Source organism: Leptonychotes weddellii, chromosome 4, assembly GCF_054177405.1.
Source record: "Leptonychotes weddellii isolate Sample4059 chromosome 4, ASM5417740v2, whole genome shotgun sequence".
Classification (NCBI taxonomy): Eukaryota; Metazoa; Chordata; class Mammalia; order Carnivora; family Phocidae; genus Leptonychotes; species Leptonychotes weddellii.
Window position 1 is genome coordinate 135,790,991 of NC_138372.1, and position 20,668 is coordinate 135,811,658.

The 20,668-nt window shown below is 34.6% G+C and overlaps 2 protein-coding genes across 10 annotated transcripts in view; both read left to right on the plus strand.

The window, feature by feature from the left end:
• LAPTM4B (lysosomal protein transmembrane 4 beta) overlaps positions 1-20,668 on the plus strand; it is a 459,101-nt gene that overhangs the window by 347,692 nt on the left and 90,741 nt on the right. The gene's annotated exons all lie outside the window — the stretch shown is intronic.
• MTDH (metadherin) overlaps positions 1-20,668 on the plus strand; it is a 58,846-nt gene that overhangs the window by 19,955 nt on the left and 18,223 nt on the right. Inside the window, exons 3-8 of one of the 9 annotated variants that reach the window (XM_031038415.2) lie at positions 7,170-7,254; positions 7,974-8,150; positions 9,568-9,633; positions 11,014-11,250; positions 13,775-13,861; positions 16,065-16,163. In XM_031038415.2, coding sequence (XP_030894275.1) covers positions 7,170-7,254; positions 7,974-8,150; positions 9,568-9,633; positions 11,014-11,250; positions 13,775-13,861; positions 16,065-16,163 — 751 coding nt within the window. The remainder of the gene's footprint in view (positions 1-7,169; positions 7,255-7,973; positions 8,151-9,567; positions 9,634-11,013; positions 11,251-13,774; positions 13,862-16,064; positions 16,164-20,668) is intronic. The other 8 variants (XM_081816294.1, XM_081816293.1, XM_081816296.1 and 5 more) reach the window with 8 other exon arrangements.

Genomic DNA, 20,668 nt, shown 5'->3' on the forward strand with positions numbered 1-20,668 from the left:
TTGTATGAGGCAGGAGGGGATCGAAATACGGTGAAATAATGAATTCGGTTTTAAACATACTAAAATTGAGGTAAAAATGGGGTCTCCAAGTGGAATTAATTTATTAGGCTATTGGAAATATGAGAACCATATCTGGGAAAGAGTTCGGGGCTAGATAAAAAGAGTTCTTAAGGAAGGTTTCTTGTAATTTTTTTAAGATTCTGGGTAGATAGCCATGCTACTTATGTGGTGTACCATAATTCATGAGCTCACACTAAACATATTCAAATAATTTAATGGCTTGGATGATGGATCAAGTATACAAATATGATAGCCCAGAGGTTTTATTTTGGGGACAGTGAGAGTTGGGCAGACAGGGCTATATGTAATGCAGTCTACTTTTAGGCTCTTCCATTGATTAACCAAATATTAATTGAATACCTTCTCTCTGCAAGGTACGTTATTCTAGGCACTAGGAATATAATGGTTGATAAAACAGGATAAAATGGGAGCGGGGGGACAACTGAAAACAAGCAAATATATTCTCTCATGTCAGATGGTGGTAAGTGCTGTGAAAGAAAATATAACTAATTAGGGTAAGGAGAAAGAGGTAAAGTTTAAGTTGTGGGCACTTCCCTGCACCTGCAATCCTGCTCCTTCCTTGCATTCAGGAAAATGCATCAGGATAGTAGTGAGTAGAATAGTCTTGGCTCTAGTTTGAATTACACCACCTCTGCCAGCCACCACCACCACCTCCTCCAGAAAAGGGGGGGAACATCAACTGCAACTCTCTCTACTTTTAAAAAGGTTTATGATACTTTTTATAATTAATCTCATCCTAATATTGTGTCACCAAGTTACTAAGATTAAGAATTGCTGGTGTAGAAAAATGTAAGTAATACGCTCTTTGAACCGTCCATCCTTTGCCATTTAACCATGCCCAGCTTGTTTATATGTTTGAGACAAGTGAGAAAAAGAGTGCTAAATATGGAGCAATGTAAAATAAGGACTTGCCATATTTGTTTAGGCAGAAAGTGAATGAAATTAATTTAAAGCAATAGTTTTCAGATTTTCCAAGTGGCAATTGATTTCACCAACTAACATTTTAATTTTGTCAGGTATGTACATTTTTAAAACCACTGTCACCATTACAAAAAAAAAAGGAATTTTGACACAGTGGAAAGAGAAAGAACAAAAATCTCAGAAAACAGAATAGTTTTTGCCATGAATTAGTGGAAAATCTTACATACTAGCCACTCATCCGCAGACGAAAGCATCATAGTATCCACTTCTGACCTCTAGGAAATACTCAGCATTCCTCTTTTTCAGGTTCCATTTCCTTTATCACTCCTGACTTTACCAGCAGTGGCTTTAGATAATTATAGGGCTTTAAATATCAGTTATGTCAGTTCACCAAAATTTTAAGGACCAGTATTTTCCAGAAAAGACAATTAAGAAATTGAGTAAGGATTACATTTAGAATCTGGCTGCCTACTTTGGTGCAAATAACTGATTGCAAAATAAAGTATCCTCTAACTTAAAATTTGTACAGTATCTCTCTTAATGATAGTTTTTGACTCTATACGAATATTTAGACTCCCTAAAATTGAGCACTCCTCTGCCCTTTTTTTTTTTAATACTTCACAATTCCTTAAAATCTGCTAAGAAGCAGCCATTTCGGTAGATCTGCTTTTGCTGCCAACATACACCTTTTGCTGCTCTAATAAGTGTTATCACTTATTTTTGGGTGTTGTCTAATACTAGGAATATTCATTCATGTTAGGAAGTTAAAGGTAGAGGCTGAGCTTATTTATGGAAGTCATTTTAGTGTCTTTTTTTGATAACTCAGCTTATAATTTTTGATACTTTAAGTTCTGTGAATTCGAAAGCATATTACTTTTAGTCCTAGAACTGCTTCAGCATGTGCTTTTTAAGACCATTGTCTCCAGAGTGGAGTATACAGGAGGATCCATTGGGATGAAGGAAGAGAATATTGGACTTTCTATTTATATTAGTTTTTTATTAAAACAAATGAAGCTTTATTCATTTCAATATATGATGTCATTGGCATCCTCATTTGGAATATTAGAGGGTAGTAAGACACTACATGGGCCAGATCCTGAGAAGAGTGGGAAGCTACAATGGAAAGACTGCCCTCATTGGTTCTTTTCTCATAATATATTTTGACAGATTGCAATTGATGTGTGCTCAACTCTGTGGGTTTCTTGATTGTGTTACCCAGTTTAAACTAGACTAACCTTTAGTGAACAGGCTAGGAAGCTGCCGACTGTAGATGATGATAATGCAAATAAACAGAAAAATAGAGTGGGCACTACTATTCCTACTAAGACCTCTGTCAGTCACATCATCATGAGGTTAAGATGATTTAATCAGACCTAATAAGAAATTGGTCACAAAAAATGGAATCCTCAAGGAAGATTTTTGAAACAGAAATATATTCCTACTTCTGGTAAGAAGCCTTGCCCATTTATACTGTGACTTAAGATTTTAGCTAGTGATATTCTGAAACTGTCTCAATCAGCAGGATATCTAAGCATTTAGAATGTGAAGATTGGCCTCCGCAGTTTTTTTTTAAAGATGATTATTTATGCAGTACCCAATAGTACAGAATTTTACTAAATATAATTAAGAATGCTTAGAAGCCACTCTTGGAGGTTTCTTGTTTAAAAAGGGAAAGACATATGTGGGGAAACACTTGTTCTTTCTGCCATGGTAAAATCGCAAAAAACAATATGACAATCACCCGGAACACATTCTTTCATCAGCATATACTGTTGGGTGCAGCATAAAAACATTGTTGATGAATTAAGTAAATCAGGAGCAGAGCAAATTGCAAATTGGAAAAATGTACAGATGATTCTGACATTACACTTGGGGAACTCGGTATATTCTATTTCAGTAATGAAATGCATAAAGAACTAGTTTGTGAGCAACTAAAGATAAAAAAAAAAATACAGGGGCGCCTGGGTGGCTCAGTTGGTTAAGCGACTGCCTTCGGCTCAGGTCATGATCCTGGAGTCCTGGGATCGAGTCCCGCATCGGGCTCCCTGCTCGGCAGGGAGTCTGCTTCTCCCTCTGACCTTCCTCCCTCTCATGCTCTCTGTCTCTCATTCTCTCTCTCTCAAATAAATAAATAAAAATAAAATCTTTAAAAAAAAAAAAATACAAAGATACCTTCTCAAGAATAGATCACTTAATTTAAATTTTTTGGTGTGGAAAAACTAAATAAAAGCCACTGATGGAGGGCCCATGTGAACTGGAATTTAATTAAAAAAATAAAATTTGGGGAATAGGGAGATGAAGCCATAGAGATAGCACCATGCACAAAATTCATTCACTGCATTATTTCTGGAAATCTGTGGTGGCAAAAAAGGTATAAAGCCAGACTGTAAATTGGAAAATGAGGCCTTTAATTTATGGTAAGGGCAAGGTGGGAATCATCATCTTTTATTCTACAAAGAAGAGATTCATTGATTATATTTGTCAAAATACTTTTAGAAAGCTGACCAACTTAAAAAGCGAGCCACACATTTTTCTTTTACTAAAATTCAAGTGTTTCAAATATGTTGATCTTTTTTATAATGACAGATTATACTTAGCAGATCTTTTTGGGAAAAATTTGTACTTAATCTGTCCTGTCAGTGTTAAGGAAACTTTAACGAGATGTGTCAGAAAGTAGCTGATTTTTTTTTTTTTTTTTTTTTAAGAAACTCATGCAACGAAGAGTGTATTCTGAGACGTTTACACCATTGTGTGATTTTGTTATTAAAAATTATTTGTTACTTGTGAAAATTATCATATCTGCATAATTTAACAGCTCAGGAGCAGTTTTCTAACAGAAAAATAGCATAGCAGCCCAGGTTCTGGAGCATGCTTATCAAATCCCAGCTCTGGCACTTAAGAATTATGTGATCTTCGGATTGGTTGCTTAACCACTCGGTGCCTCCCTTCTCTTATCTGTAAAGTGGAAATAATAGCATTTGCCTCATAGAGCTATTTTGAGACTTAACTGGGTTAATTAGAAAGGTCTATAAGTGATAGCAATTACAACCAACTTTTTTTAATTTAAGTGTTTTTAGTGAATCCATTTTTTAAAAATGCCAAAATAAAGTAAAACCATCAGATTCAATTGCAGGAACACCTGGTGTTGAGGAAGACTAAATTTTATTAGTTATATTTCCACAAAAACCTTTGCCTACTTAGAGGATGAGGTGGAAGAATTAATGTCGTGTTTTAGTAAGCGTGGCCTTCATTTAAATGGATCTGTGTACCTTTGTCAGGTATGATAGTTTTTAATATTAAAAGTATTAAAGTATTAAAATGCATGAATTTAGAAGATTATTCAAAAATAATGAAGCATATTCAGTCCTATTGCTCTGATGTTTTACACATGTATACATCATCAGTAGTAGGATATGTGTAAAATTTACAAATAAGCATTTTGGAGTGTATGTCTAGCACTTTGTAGGTATTTAATAAATCTTGATTGCATGATGACCAGCCATTCAAGAGAGGCTAAGGCTAGCTCCATGGTAGAGTCTGACAACGAATTGGGGGAAAGAACTATGATAACAAGGGAGCTAGAACTTTGTATTTGCAATTTTCCTTCAAAAGTGTTAACTGTAGTGGAGCTGCCCAGAAGTAAGGTGTTCCTCTGAGTAGGATGACTGGGGCAAATAGTAGCATGTATGCATATTCATTTTAATGCTTTTTATAATATGTTATTAAGTCTCATCTGGGTAAGCATGATTTTTTGGTTAGTTTTTTAAAGGTAACTAAAACAAGACCTAAGCCAAGATAGTTGTCTTTATTTTTCTGCAGATTTTATTTTAGTGACACATCACAGTATTTCAGTGTGAATGTAATTTCTATCCTTTTTTCATAGTTGCTTTCCTTGAAAAAGTCTTATTTATGTATACTGTTTCGTAGTTGGCAATCCGCTTTCACATCTTACTTAATCCTTAAAAGACCTTATGTGAGGTTAGGAATTTTTGTCCCGTATGGCAGTTGGGGAAAAGGGTTTAGAGCGATTTAGCCCAAAATCACATACCTAATACATGATTAAATTTGTATTTAGAGTTAAATGTAGAGAGACAGAATAGCAGAGTATTTGTGAGGGCAGGATCTAGAGTCGGAACTGAATTTTAGCTCATTTTACCACTTAATAACCCTATAACCTCAGGCAATTTATATAATCTATGGCCTCAGTTCTCGCATCTATAAAATGAGGGTACTTTAGGTAGTTCCTGTAGGTCTGTACTATCCAATGTGGTAGCTACTTACATGGCTATTGAGCACTCTTTTTCATACTATGTTATTAATAGTTTTTTATATTAATTACATTTTGAAATAGTATTTTGAATGTGTTGATTTACATATATTATTAAAATTAATGTTACCTATTTCTTTTAACCTTTTAACCTGCGTGCTAGGAAATTTTAAATTACTAGCATGGCTTGCATTATATTTCTATTGGACAGTGCTGCTCTAGACCAGGGGTTGGCAAACTCTGGCCCCCGAAATCCAACCAGTTGCCTATTTTTGTAAATAAAATTTTGTTGGAACACAGTCATACCCATTTAATTACATATTGTATACGGCTACTTCCATGCTATAATAGCAGAGTTGTACAATTGCTACATGTAGAGATACATATGCCTTGCACAGCCTAAAATATTTACTGTTTGATCCTTTATAGAAAAAGTTTGCTGACCCCTACTTTAGGCTGTAATCGAAAAGTGCTCAAGGTATTGTGTGTACTTGAGAGTGGATATGAGAGACAGACAGACAGAAAGTGGCCTGGTGGTGGACGCCAGTGGGAAGAGGGTAGTGGGGACTGATTAATACTAGGTACCAGCTTTCTTTTTCGGAATGATGAAATCATTCTGGAATTAGACAATGGTGATAATTGTACAGCCTCGAGTATACTAAAAACCACCGAATTGTACACTTAAGAAGGATAAATATTATGGTATGTAGATGATAGCTCAATTTTTGTAAAGTGGATATGAGCCTGCTTTGGTAGGTGTAATAAAGCAGTACACGAGACATGATACATGTTCATGAGAACATGCAAAGAAACAAGTACAGATCAACTATGGGAAATAAACATTGTTTTGAATAGTTTGTTGTGTACTCCTGTTGTCAAAGAATTTTTAATCACTCCGAAGAGCTGTCATTCATTGCTTACTCAAACTATCCTTTACTGCTTTACCCATGAAAAAGGCTTACTATCAAGATATACAATCTTTTTTGGTGGTAAACTTAACTTTAAGATAGTGTACAATAATACATATGTGTAGCCAATATTAATAAATAGTTAAATGTGTGAATACAAATTATAAATAAAATCACTATTTCATGAATGTTAGTACTCTTCTCGAAGCACTAATCTATAGGAATCATGGCTTTATGAGGTTTTAATGAGCTTTTGAGAAGAGAAAATATTAGCGGAAGGGAATTGGAAGGCTATTTCAAAATATCCTTACCTTCTGTGTGTGTAGGTATTTTTTCTTTAATGAATTACTAAATACTAAACATCTACCATATATGAATTCTAGGTATTTTCACATTGCTCTGAAACCAACAAAATATTATCTGCTTTGTACAGTTGACTCACTAATTTGCTATACAGTAGGGTATTCCAACAATGTGTTTTATGAAATCCAAAAACCAATAATCAGTGCATCATTTTCTTTCTGAACATTAGCAGTAGGTTTTTATTTTATTCTGAACACATCATATTATAGTACCTTATTTATGATGTAAATTAGGGTAGCATGTTTCTAAGGGCACAGACTTTGGAGCCAGATAGACCTATTTCCTAATTTGACTCTACCATTTACTAACTCTTAATGTGCCCCAGACAGCCTATTTAATATTTAACAGCTCTAAGTCTCCATTTCCTCATCTCTAAAATGGGAATAATACCTTCTCTAGTGATTTTTTTTTTAGGGAATAAAGAAGAAAACGAGTGCAAAGTACTTAGCATAGAGTAACCACTGAATAAATGGTAACCTCATATTATTATTGCCATTTAATGTTAAGTTTTTTAATCAAACATTAAATTTTTTGGTTGTCAGCATCATACATTTCATTATGTATCTTACTGACTCCTACCTTTTCAAAAACATAATGAAATATTAAGTAACATTCTATTTTACTTTCAGTCAAAGAAAAATAAGAAGAAATCAAAGTCAGATGCTAAAGCAGTGCAAAACAGTTCACGCCATGATGGAAAGGAAGTTGATGAAGGTACTTGAGCAAGTGAAAGGACTATAGAAAAAATTTTAATCCTTTTTTACCATGGTGCATTATATAAAAGCTGCATTTGTGTCGCTTAATCTTGTATCTAGTTTTCTTTTAATAATTACAGATTTTAATGTGCAGATCTGTGACATTGTTAGAAAACATTTTTTTTTTTTTTAAATCTAAGTTATAAGAATCTAACCGTGCTTTTCCTGAAGGGAACCACTTTGAGATTTAAGGTGTAGCTTAGTATCTTGAGCAATTGTTTTGTCTTTGTTTCTTAGAAATATGATTTGGACTTTTTCTCTCTTGTTCTTAAATACACTATCCCTAGAAGGCTGTGTACAAAATTCTTGAGGAAGCCCTTTATTGTCATCACCAAATAAACCCATTTATTAGTAATTATTTATAACACTCTCAATTCTCTCCAGCGGGATAAAAAGATCTACAGGATGACTTATAGTTATCATTTTTCCTAAATCATAGATGACAGTTGATAAAAATTACCAGAATAAATAATAATGGCAGTTAGCTGCCTAAAACAACATATTGGGATTAGAATAAATTCTTAGGATAAATTAATATAATCAGTACTCTGGGTTTTTAGTTTACTCTCTTAATTTATCATGATATCTTATGTGCCCTGCCCCATTTCCCCCCTCAGAACTACAACGTTTTGTCTTCCCCTTTACTGAATAACACTTTTTTTTCTGGGGCTATGTCAGGAGCCTGGGAAACTAAAATTAGTCACAGAGAGAAACGACAGCAGCGTAAACGTGATAAGGTGCAGACTGATTCTGGTTCATTGGATTCAACTATCCCTGGGATAGAAAATACCATCACAGTTACCACCGAGCAACTTACAACTGCATCATTTCCTGTTGGTTCCAAGAAGAATAAAGGTATATTAGTGGAACATAAGAGTCATACATCAAATCCAGCTCCTTTTAATCAGATGTACAAAATATCATTATGTCAAAATTTGACTATTTTGAACTGCTTACATCATTGTGCTGATATACCCTTCTTCGTGAGAGCACTGTGGACCACATATTGGTTTACCTGATAACCAGCAGTGTTACTTGTTACGTAACGCCTGATGAATGGCCTGCTAAATTAAAATTGCCTTTCTGCCTTGAGTCACGTGAGAAAATGATGTTGCCTTTTTTTCTTGTGTGCAGTGCTTTGCCCCAACTCTCTTACATCTCCATTTCTTACAGTGGACAAGACATTTATTAAATAAAATTATTTGTCACCATTCTGCATGTTGGATGCTTTCATTCCAAGATGAGACAAGCATGTTCTGGATAGTGCAGGCTCTATCTGGACTTCTTATCACCCTAACTTTTTGAGAATGCCATAGGTGTTTGATAAAGCTAGACTGAAACTTCAGAGGTTGTTGAGCTGATATTCTTCCCAAGTATTTCAAGTTCTCACACTATCCAGTACTGATGGCTTCTTAAAGCTCTTTACATTGCCATCATTTTTACCCTGGAGACATCAGTCTGCAGAGTGATACTATTCAACTTGAGCATTGATTTTTCTTCCTTCACTTTTTTATTAATTGCCTCCTCACCCTGCATTTGTCTCCAGACCACTTTCTTAGCTTTGGTGTATTTTACTTTTTTGCTTGATGACTTGCTGAAATGTATTGCTTTGGTACAGCAATGACTTCTATTTATGCATTTTCGCTGTTACATGTTAGCCATGTCTTAGCACTCCGTTTTGTTGGGGACCCTTTTTCACTGTCTTGTGCATGCCTGCCTTTGCTAGCACAATCTGTCTGCTGGCTTTTTGATACATTGTAATCATTAAATGCTTTTTAGTGTCAGAGAAATGGTATCCTTGTTATAGTATGTATTCGTACCTCTTGCCATATTTCCTAAGTCCTGGTCCCAAATACTGGCAGTGTTCTTCTTAAGTTGGATGTGTTTGCTTCCAGGATTATTGAAAAGGCAGCTGGTATTGTTGAGAGGTGGCAAAGTTGAATCCAATTACAGAGCCCCAGTTCTCCAGTTCCTACTTAAAAGAATCTCATAAGCATTACAGAACAGCAGACTCTACATATACTTAAGAGATTTTCCAGTTCCTATATTGCCATTTTAGTTGACTAAGAATATGGTAACTATAGAACTCAGTTCCTTAAGGACATGTCAAGTGTGTTGTGAGTAAAACTCTTTTCCAGTATAAGAATTTAATACTTGAAGAAACAATTTATTAAAAATAATAAGTGAAAACTTAATTTATATGTTAACTCCTAATTTAATGTGCATAGTGGCCTATTTAGTATTAAATAAATTTTATTTCTATTTCAACCAGGTGATTCTCATCTAAATGTTCAAGTTAGCAACTTTAAGTCTGGAAAAGGAGATTCTACACTTCAGGGTGAGAGAAATTACATGTAACTTAAATTGAAGGCCCATCAAAATAGAAACTTATATACATGTCTGTTTCCTCACATGAATGATACAGAAGGAAAAAAAAGGCTTAGAAATGATTTTTAATTACTAAAGTAACATAATCACAATCCAGAGATTTTGGAAAATGGAAAAAAAGAAAAGTCATTCCCACTTCCTAACAGTCTTTGGTATGTTCTAGTTGTTTCTCCCTCTCCCCATATGTAAAAACATTTTTTTAGTAGTAGTTTACATGCGATTTTTATTCTTGCTTGCATTGTGTAAGCCAATAGAGAAAAGAAAGATTTGGGGTGGGGGAGGACTTGGTTTTAATATAGGCATATATGGGATAAAAGACTTTACCCCTGTTTATTAAGAAAAAAACCTTAATACCTATAATCGTTTAAATTGCTTCCTTAACAATATCAAATATTTTACAACAAATGGACTACAGTCTGAAGTTATACTGTGCTTCACAATTAGAAAATATATTTTATTTACTTGTTTATGATAAAGATTGAATTAAGTAGAGTGATATACCTTACCTAGAAACTAAAAGTGTGGTAGTAAAATATAAACTCAGAAATGAAAAGCACCTTCTTGTTTCAGGCTTATTTTAACCCTGTCAGCTTCCTTCATTCCCATGGTTCTCAATCCTGGCTACACATTACAGTCATCTAGGAAGCTTAGAAAAACAACATACACACATATGTACATATACCTGCATACAAATATTCTGATTTTATTTTATTTTATTTTTATTTTCTTAAATAATCTCTATGCCCAACATGGGTCTCGAACTCACAACCCCAAGATTAAGAGTTACATGCTCTACCAACTTGAGCCAGCCAGGCACCCCTAGAGATTCTGATTTTAATTAGTCTGGGCTGAGGCTCCAGTGTCTACTTTTAAGAAATTTTTCAGTTGATTTTAATGTGCAGCCAGGTTGCAGAATCACTGCCTTATACTCTGTGTGTGTGTGTGTGTGTGTGTGTGTGTGTGTGTGTGTAAATAAGAACGGAACATGGAACTAAGGAGAATTGTTCATATTTTTAGTGGGTGAGTATTCTGAGCATAGCAGAGTATGTGTTGTTTTCCTGTCTTTTGTACTTTCTTTGAGCAAGTCATTCTGCTGTTGAAAACATCATTAAAATATAAAGTTCAAGCCTACTCTTAGTTTCTAAATTAAAGTCATCCATTGGTGGTCATGTCACTTTTAGGACATCATTTTTATTTTTAAAGCTCAAGCTGTTTAGAGGACAGTAGGGGAAAAAATGAGTGATAAATATAAACCAAGCAAATTTGAAAATATCCCAGTTTTCATAAGGAGTCATGTATCAGTTTTTAATCTTCTTTTCTTTTCTTTAAGTTCCTTCAGGATTGAACGAAAACCTCACTGTAAATGGAGGAGGCTGGAATGAAAAGTCTGTAAAACTCTCCTCACAGATCAGTGCAGGTGAGGAGAAGTGGAATTCTGTTTCACCTGCTTCTGCAGGCAAGAGGAAAAGTGAGCCATCTGCCTGGGGTCAAGACACTGGAGATGCTAATGTAAATGGAAAAGACTGGGGAAGGAGTTGGAGTGACCGTTCAATATTTTCTGGCATTGGTAAGAAGTGTTAGAAAATTTTAAGTTCATTTACAATTGCTTATTTCCAGTACATTTTGAATTTTCCAGGAATGAAAAAAAAAAATCCATGAGCAGAAAAATGAGTAAAGCTATTCAGAAATAATAGTAATAACTCATCTCAAACCTTCACGTAGAGCAAAGTGGTAACTAAAAAAGTCAATAATAGCATGTATTACTTGCTCTTTACTAGTGCTCTCACATACTTTTATCACATCTGATTATCAGTGTAGCTAAGGGGTATAATTGTGTATTTTTAGTGATGTTATAAATGTAGTGTGTGAACAGACTTTTTGATTAATTTCAACAGTTCTGTTGAGTTTAAGTAAGAATAATAAAAGTTTACAGCATCCACTTTTATACTGTTTTGCAGTATATATAATTAATTTTTCTCCTTGGTTTTAAAGATGAAGACAGTAGTTGAGAAGCTTATTCTTGTTGAAAGCCATCAAATAAAAAGCAGCTTAATTCCAGTGTGGGTGTGTGTGTGTGTGTATGTGTGTGTAAATGTGTTATAGAAAAGAAGTCCATGTTTAATATGCAAAACTTAGAAGGAAAAACCCACTGTTATTACACCACCCAATGACAACCACTGTTTTTTATATTTCGTTAATGGTCTTTTTTTTCCTGTGTAGTTTTTTGGGGGGTTTTTGTGTTTTTTTTTTTTTTTTTTTTACATAGTCTAAATTAGATATGCATTTTTATGTCCCTCCCACACACACACACTTAATATTGTAACATAAACATTTTCCTTTTCGTAAGGATTTTTAGTTGAAGGCCCTGTAATATATTGTATAAGCATAACATATAAATTATTCAGCTATTCCCATATTATCAAGAGAATTTTCTGTTTTTTAACCATTGTTAAGTAGCATGGCATTAATATATCTGTTTTGGGGTTTTTTTTTTTTTTAGGATAGATTCTTGGGAGTGATATTACTGGGCTAAAGGGAGTATAAACATACAGTGCTCTATAACATGTTGTCAAAGTATTTTCTAAGAGAGTAGTTCTAATTTATACTGTCAGCATCTATTGTATGAGTGCCATTTATCCTGTGCTGACCAAGATTGGGTATTCTTATTTAAAAAATCTTTTCTAACTTGATAAACAAAAAAATACATAAATTGTTCTGGTTAAATGAGGTTGAATATTTTTCACAATTTTCTTGGTCATTTCTATTTTATGAATTGTCTATTCATGTTCTTTGCCCATTTGTCTAATGGCCTCTTGTTTTTTTTTTAAATCAAGTTGTAATTCCTTGTACGTTAAACATACACTTTTTTCTGTTATGCTTGTTGCAGATATTTTTGTTTTATTTCTTTTATTTGGGAGAGCAATAGACACTGCAGAGTTTTTCGTGATTAAGTACCAAAAAACCTTCTTCCAATGTTATTTGCTTTTCCCATCACTTTTAAGCCTAAAAAGATTCATGTTGACTATTGTCCCCAAGAAGCAAACTCTAGATCATTTACTGATAATTACTTTTAAGCTTGTTCTTCTTCCCTACAATGTCCAGAAATTGTGTAGAAATATCAAAATTTGTTTGGAAGAAGACAGTCCCTAAATTCCCAGCCTCATTTTCCATAGTGAAGAAAGCAGAAATGTCTATGCTTTAAAGCATCCTTTCATATTTAACAGAAGATCATCAGATTTTATCGAGTAATGTTAAAAACTGTGGCCTTTTCAGATATTTGCAATTTACTTATAAAAGCTACGTAGCATTTTCATAATTAGGACATAAATTAGACGGTACTTGCTGAATGGTTGCTACAGATAAAATTAAGCAGCAGGTTAGAGCTCCTGCCTAGGTGGATTAGGACCTTTGTTGAAATTGAAAGGGAACTATATTAAATTGGGTTTGTAGTGAATCACTAAGAAGAGACTGGTGTGACTGGTCTCATGGATGTATACGTTCCTTAAAATACTCATTTATATAAGTAAGAAATAGCTTGAAAATATTGAGGAAATAGTACAGTATAGTGGAATGAGTGTGGACTAGTTGGAAATGGACCTATTTGGAATGAATCCCTATTTTCCCACATAATAACTTTTATGGAAATCAGGCTTAGTTTTTTAACCTGTATGAACCTCCTATTTCAGTAGTTGTGAGGATTGGCTGTAATGAATGTCAAGTACCAAGTTCAGTGCCTGGCCCCAAGTAGTAGCATAATTATGGTAAATAATAAGGTAGCTTGCTAAAGTGGAGAAAGGCATAGGCTTTGGAAATCAGCTTAAGTTCCAGTCATGGCTCAGCTGTTTTCTGGCTGTCAGAAAGTCATTTAACTACTCTGAAATTGTGCCTAGCAGGGTTACCCTAAGGATTAGAGGTGTTTGGTATGAAGAGCTTGGCCTGTAATAGACATTCAGTAAATAGTAGCTATTGCTGTATTGTCCTAATTTCTAAGGTTATCTTTAAATATTATTATCATAGTTTAAATCTGTACATATCTTTCAACTTTTCTTTTGCAAATTGAAGGTTCCAAGTGACGTTCTTTATTTTAACAGCTGCTTGGTCTAGTGTGGATAGGGGAATGAATACCTCTGAACAGAATTCTTCTTTTGCATCTCTCACACTTAACTCTGCTGTTTCTGGTATGTGAAAACAGTCTTTCATTTAGTTAACAAAAGAATTTCTGTTTAAATTCTTTGTAGCTCATGCTATTCGAAAAATAAAAGAGTCAAGTACTGCTATCAGCATAAATAATAGATATATAATATAAAGTAGCGGAGGCCTTAATAAAAGGAGAGAAAAGAAGACCTAAATTCTTATCTGCAAGTGGCTTGGTTCCTTTCTGTAGTGAAGATAGGAAGATTCTGTGGCATAACATAAGTGAAAGTTCCTTGGCATACAGACAAATACAAATAGAAGGCCTTCCCTTCAGGGTTATACTTTTCTGTTACTAGTGTATTTCTACCATACTTCTTCTTGCAGTTTGCTATTTCTATTTGCCCTTATTCATCATGAGTTTATATCTAAGCCTTTTAGGTTATGTAGAACCTCACATAATAACTCTACTTAGAGTATCTATTGATTTAGAAAATACAGTTATTACTAATAAACTATTACCAATTCAGCATTACTTAAATGCTGTAATGGATGTGCCTTTTATTAATCATGTAGAAGTCATATGTACTTAACAAATACTACATAAATATGGGAGGTGTTTAGTTTGTAACATTTTGTTCACTATGGAATTCATGGACCCAGTGTACTAATTATGTAGCTCCACAGTGTCTGGAGTCACTAGAACTCTAGGGGTCAGCAGACTTTTTCTGTAAAGGGCACAGTAATAAATATTTTAGGCTTTGTGGGCCATACTGTCCCTGTGGAACTACTTAATTCTGACATTGTAACAGGAAGGCAGCCAGAGACGATACATATAAACAGGGGGCTGTGTCTGGTTTTGAAATACTATTCTTTTGATCTTTTTTCAGTCATTTGTAAATACAAAAACTGATCTTCGCTATGAATCACACAAAAAGGGACTGTTTGCATTTGGCCTGTGGGTCATAGTTTGCCAACCCCTGCTCTCATAGACTACATTTCAGTTCCAGAGATAGAATTACTTGCCTCTTTCATCTGGTGACTTGGTACAGCACAGATGCTATTCTCTTCGTGTATTCAGAGAGAAAAAGAAAGCAGCATGGGCTGCTAAAGAAATAGCAATAGTGTTACTGTGGTGCTTATAAGCAGCTAATATACTAATTATATATGGATTTATAGGGTTGTTCTGTTAAAATTTTTATTAAAAAATACATAACTACTTTAAGTATGTATCAAGCCATTATATTACGGAAGGCTGGTAAGATCATCTATAACCAGGTGAAAACGTTTAAGTTAGGAAGGGCTTTTATAAGAGGACATGATTGTATGTAAGTCTTTTACGGTAATAGGTTTTCTTAACCATTTCTTTGTATCAGTGGCTCCAAATCCTAAGTGAGGATCAGAGTCTCCCAAGGATTCCAGTACATGTGAAAATTCTGATTCAGAAGGTCTGGGGGATATGTATCCCTAATGGAGAATCCCTGCTCTATGTTTGCATTCTAAAATGAATTTATAGCTATAGAACAAGGGTTTTTGACCTGGCACCCATGAATTTCTGTGCCCCCAAAATTATCTGCAAAATTTTGTGTAGGTTCTGGACAGAGTCCATCACAGCTCTTATCAGATTCTAAAAATTATGTGACCCCATTCTCACCCCACCTCCTCCCCAAAAATGAAAACAGAAGGAACTTAGGAGATAATAGTCTCTTCTCTTTAAGTGCACCTGAACTTAACTTGGCCTCTAAACCACCGGCTTCCCTCTCTCACCTCTCTAGATAATCATCTGTTTCTTTAATTTTTTCTTAGGCAGAAGGTTCCAGCAAACCTAGATATTTTCTAGCTCTCTTTTCAAGGTCCTCAGGTTATAGGCATATCCTGAAACATTCAGGATTTCTTTTGTGCTTTATTATTTTTCATTAAGAACAAAAATAAAACAACTTTTTTCACCTTCTTGAAATTTGTAGATAATCAGTTTGAAATATGTGTTGTAAAAGACAAAATCGAATGGATTGGTACTAGGGACAATATATACTTCCCATCAGTGAATTCAGTCAAGTATTATCATGCTTAATCTGAAATTACCCTCAATTCTACTTTTCCTTATCTTAACTCTTTTTCTAATGTCTGAATTTTTCCTTTTAGGGGAAATAAAAAATAATTTAGACTCCGTGTGCAAAGTATAGAACTATTGTTATGAAGCATCATTAGAAAATTCCATTTTTAATTTTATTGCATTCGTTTTCATTTAAGGGTCTACTGCTGAGCCAGTTTCTCATTCTACCACTTCTGATTATCAGTGGGATGTTAGCCGTAATCAACCCTATATCGATGATGAATGGTCTGGGTTAAGTATGTCCTTTTAAAAATTATGTTTTTGTTTTTGTTTTTTCAGAATTTTCTTTCTAGCACCCTAAATTCATGCTTTATGTTTTAATTTTAATCCTAATTTTCACCTCTTAGGCCATACTAATATAATTTAATACCAAATGTGTACTACTTGTAAACTGATGTTTTTGAATAGCTGTAGAATTTAAATTTATACTTTTTGTGATTGAGGCAATATTTAAACATGTTTTCTTATAGTTGCTCTATAGTTTTTTATTTTAAAAATTTTTTGTTTTATATGAACATTCTGTTTCTCTTCTTAGTTTTAGTATAATAGAGTGAATATATAGGAATGGCTTTCAGTTTGTGAGGTATGCAAGTTTTGTATTTTAAAATAATTTTCTTAGCCTGATTCCCAGTAGAAACTTAGGAAGGTTAATGACCAGAGTTATTTAAAAAAAAAAAAAAAAAAGAGGAGGAGGGAAAAAGAATATGGTTTTTACGTTCAGAGAACTTATGCCATCTTCACTTAAAAAAAAATCTGAGATTTTTTTTTCCCCGCACAACCTCAAACCTCAGAATGTACTCCTTAGAATTTTTACAGCCATCCTTTTCTTTTTATTTAGCATTTATATGTTACCTTGTGGACTTCTCCACCATTTGGCTAGTGCAAAAAAAAAAAAAAATTCTTGAAGAATATCTTGTGTTTCTTCAAGTAGAGTTGAAATGAAACCCTCTAAAAATAGGAACTCTCAGTTTCTCTTGGATCCTCGATACCTAGTGCAGTGCTTTATACAGAGGTGTTCAGTAGTAATAATGATAAGAAAAGCAAACAGCTGACTGTGCCAGGCACTCGTCTTAAGTCTTGTAGATTTTATTAGCTTATTTTAATGCTTACAATAATTCTGCAAGATACGTGTTTTTTTCCCACACTTTCCAGATGAAGAAACTGAGGCAAAGAAATGTTATCTGACCCAGGTCACACAGCTAGTTAAGTGGAGGAAGTGGTATCAAACTTGGGTAGTCTGGCTCCAGAGTTCATGCTCTTAACCACCACAGGGTCCAGCCTTAATGATGATGGTAATTGCGAAGGTAAACTTGCAACGCAGTACAAAAACTAGTCTGTAGATTAATAAGTCTCCATAGATTCACCAAAGCACAATTCCTACAGATTAAAGGAAGTGAGGTGGAAAGGTAGATTAGGCCATAAAAAGCCTTGAATTGCTGGCTAAAGATTAGGGAGGTGGGGTTGGCGTGCTACTTGAGAAGAAGGTATTTCCTACTTTAGTCCTCACTTTAAAACGTTGTACCTCATACGGCTTGACTTCAGCACTTATCTTGGAATCTAGATTAATTGAGCTGTAAGGTGGAGCAAATAATCTGTCCCATCTACTTCTGTAGATTGTTGTGAGGTTTTAATGTGGTAGTGAAAGCTTTTTGTAATTAAAAAGTACCATATAAATCCAGGGGTATATTACAGGATGTGAAGGTAACGATTTTGGAAAATGAAGTCTCTGTACTTTTGAAGAAAGATCAGCTCTGTGCAGGATAGAATTGAAGAGTGGGTTGTAGGAATGCCAGAGAATAGCGGTGAGGCAGCTATGGGCTGAGGCGGAGGACAGCTGAGCATCAGGGCTCTAGGCTTCCCTGCCTGCACAGGATTACTCCACTTTTATCCATTTTAGAATTCTTATAACATGAAAAACATGATTGGCTGCCGAAATAAAAGACTGAAGCAAAAGATGTATCCACAGGACTCTGTTGAAAGTTAAAAGTATCAGAAACACCATCTTTGACACCATCTTTCATTGGTTAGGCTCTTAGCAGTCTTTTAAGTCCAAAGTTTCTCTTTAACCTCATTTTTCTCTGTGAATTTTATTTTTTGTTTTATCATCTATAATGTGGCTAATTTTGGTACTCCGTGCACTTAATTATTCCTTCTAAATTTACAAAATGCATGATTTAGTATTTGAGATTACTAATCCACAGAGTATGTATATGTGTATGTATGTATGTATACACATACGCTGGCTTTACATTTCGTAGTGTGATATGATTAATATATTGACCCTCTCGTGTGAGGCATAGACGTCATTATCTGACAGAAAGGCATTGGATTTACCAGAACACTTGAATATTAAGTTAAGATGCTAAAGTACAGAAGATACATTTTTTAAAGGCAGGTGTTAATCTTATCCGTTGTCTGGATCATAAAGGAACAACATCATCATAACCCCTGTAAAAAGTCAGATTTTGAACAGAACTTTGTTTTTGTTGGCACACCAGAGTGAGTGAATTTGCTGCAGCATAGTTAGGGGTTGAGAGCATGAGCTTTGAGGACAGACTACTTGGGTTTGAATCTTAGCCTTGACATAAACTTAGGTAGGTACATGGTCATTGTATGCTTCAGTTTCATCATCTGTAAAAAGAATAGTTCTTCTCCCACAGTTGTTGAGAGAATTAAATAATAAAGTATATAAATATAGCACTTAGAACACTGCCTGAATATTCAGTAAGTGCTGTGGTGCTGTTGATATTCTTCTAGGGGCAACATTTGTCTACTCGGTGGAGTCAATTAGTATTGTCTATTTGAACACTGGAGAGTCTTTCTAACATAATTGTTTTGTTGTATTAAAGTTAATACTAAAGTAAGTTCTGACCAGAAGCAGCTGACAGCCATTTTTTTACTCATAAGAGATTAGCTATGAGATGCTTAAACCTAAAGCATTATTCAAGCAAATTAAATAGATAAATTCCTTACCATTTTGAAAAGACACTAATACAGCTCTTTGAAAAGATATTGGCAAACCGATGGGAGAATTTTGAGAAATGAGAAGTTACCCTGTTTATAAATGGAGAAAACTATCCAGTGAATGAAACTATACTGCATAGTTTCCTTAAAGGAAAGAAGTTTTTAGCATATTAGGCCCATGAATCTTAAGAATTATGTGTTGAAAAGTCTCCTGGTGACAACTTTTATGTTTAGGTAATCTTTTGTTTTATAAAGTAGTTTTATTTGATCCCAGTTAGTAAGAAAACAAACAAACCTGAAATCAATAAACCTGGAAAAAATCACCATAAACCTTTATAAAGCCAATAGAGATTTGTGCTTCTGTTAATGTTCTTACATAGGTTAAACCATAGGCTGCAGTCATTCCCCAACCTTTCTGGTTATCTAAGCCTTTAAAAAAGTAATGTTACTAAATACTTTACTAGATTTTTACCTGTTATCCCCCCACACCACCGTATTTATTAAGAAAATAGTTTATGGGGCGCCTGGATGACTCAGTCGTTAAGCATCTGCCTTCCGCTCAGGTCCTGATCCTGGGATCCAGCCATGCATTGGGCTCACTGCTCAGCGGGAAACCTGCTTCTCTCTCTCCCACTCCCCTGCTTGTGTTCCTGCTCTCGCTATCTCTCTCTGTCAAATAAATAAATAAATAAAATCTTAAAAAAAAAAAAAAGGAAAGAAAATAGTTTATATGTTAGTATATTGCCCACCCACTTGTCTAAACTTTTTTTTTTTCCTATAAAAGAAAGTATCTTTTCTGGCCAGAGGCCTTAGAGACCTGGCTTATGGAGAGCAATATGCCAAATCTGCATTTCTTCTTTGTGAGGTTTAAGCAAAACCTGTGACATTCAGATCTCCTTACAGTGTTCTTAATGAATGCTTAATGTAAGATGAGCAGTTGGTTCCAGATGTCTACTAGATGCCTTTATACTTATAAAAATGATTTCTACATTACGACACACCAGATGTATCTTACTGAGAGATTTACCGGGGTTGTAAGAAATAAATTCTTAGTTGTGTGTGCCTGATAGCTTAGAAACTGGCTTTCTATTGTTAATGTCATCAGTGCTACATAAACAGAACACCTACCATTCATTGAGCACGTACTGCATTGCTGTGCACTGCTTTAGATGTATCTAATATCTTCTCAGTCATCCTGGAGAGTTAGTGTATAACCCACTAAGATTATGAAATTTCACCCATATCACATAGTTATTAAGTGGTAGATCAGTATTCACATGTAGATCTGTTTGACTCCAGGTCCATGCCTTTAACCCCGATGTGGGTGTACCGTGCAATACTGCCTCTGGATTCCTGCTCGTAGTAGTAAATTTAGGGAGGGACTTCCTTTATTGTAACATACTTCACAGTTGTCATCACTTGTTACATGTTTAGACTGTCAGTTCTTATTTTCAGTCTCTTTCCATCCTCTACCGTTTTAGCCCCTCTTCTCCCTTTCCATACCCCTGTGACAGAAAGTCTCATTCTGTACTTAAATGTCTCTTGTACTTATCTATCTTCATCTCTGAATAGATAAGACCAGGAGCTCCATGTTGGGGGTGGGGGTATATTGTACTCATTTTTGTATGTCCAGTACCTACCCAGCTCAAGTTCTAATATATAGTAAGTGCTTAATAAGGTGAAATTCCTGTAATTCTACTGTTAAGATATATCTGTTGTTACTATATTATTTTCTTCAATCTCTTCCTCATATAAATTTGGGATCATGTTTTAAAGA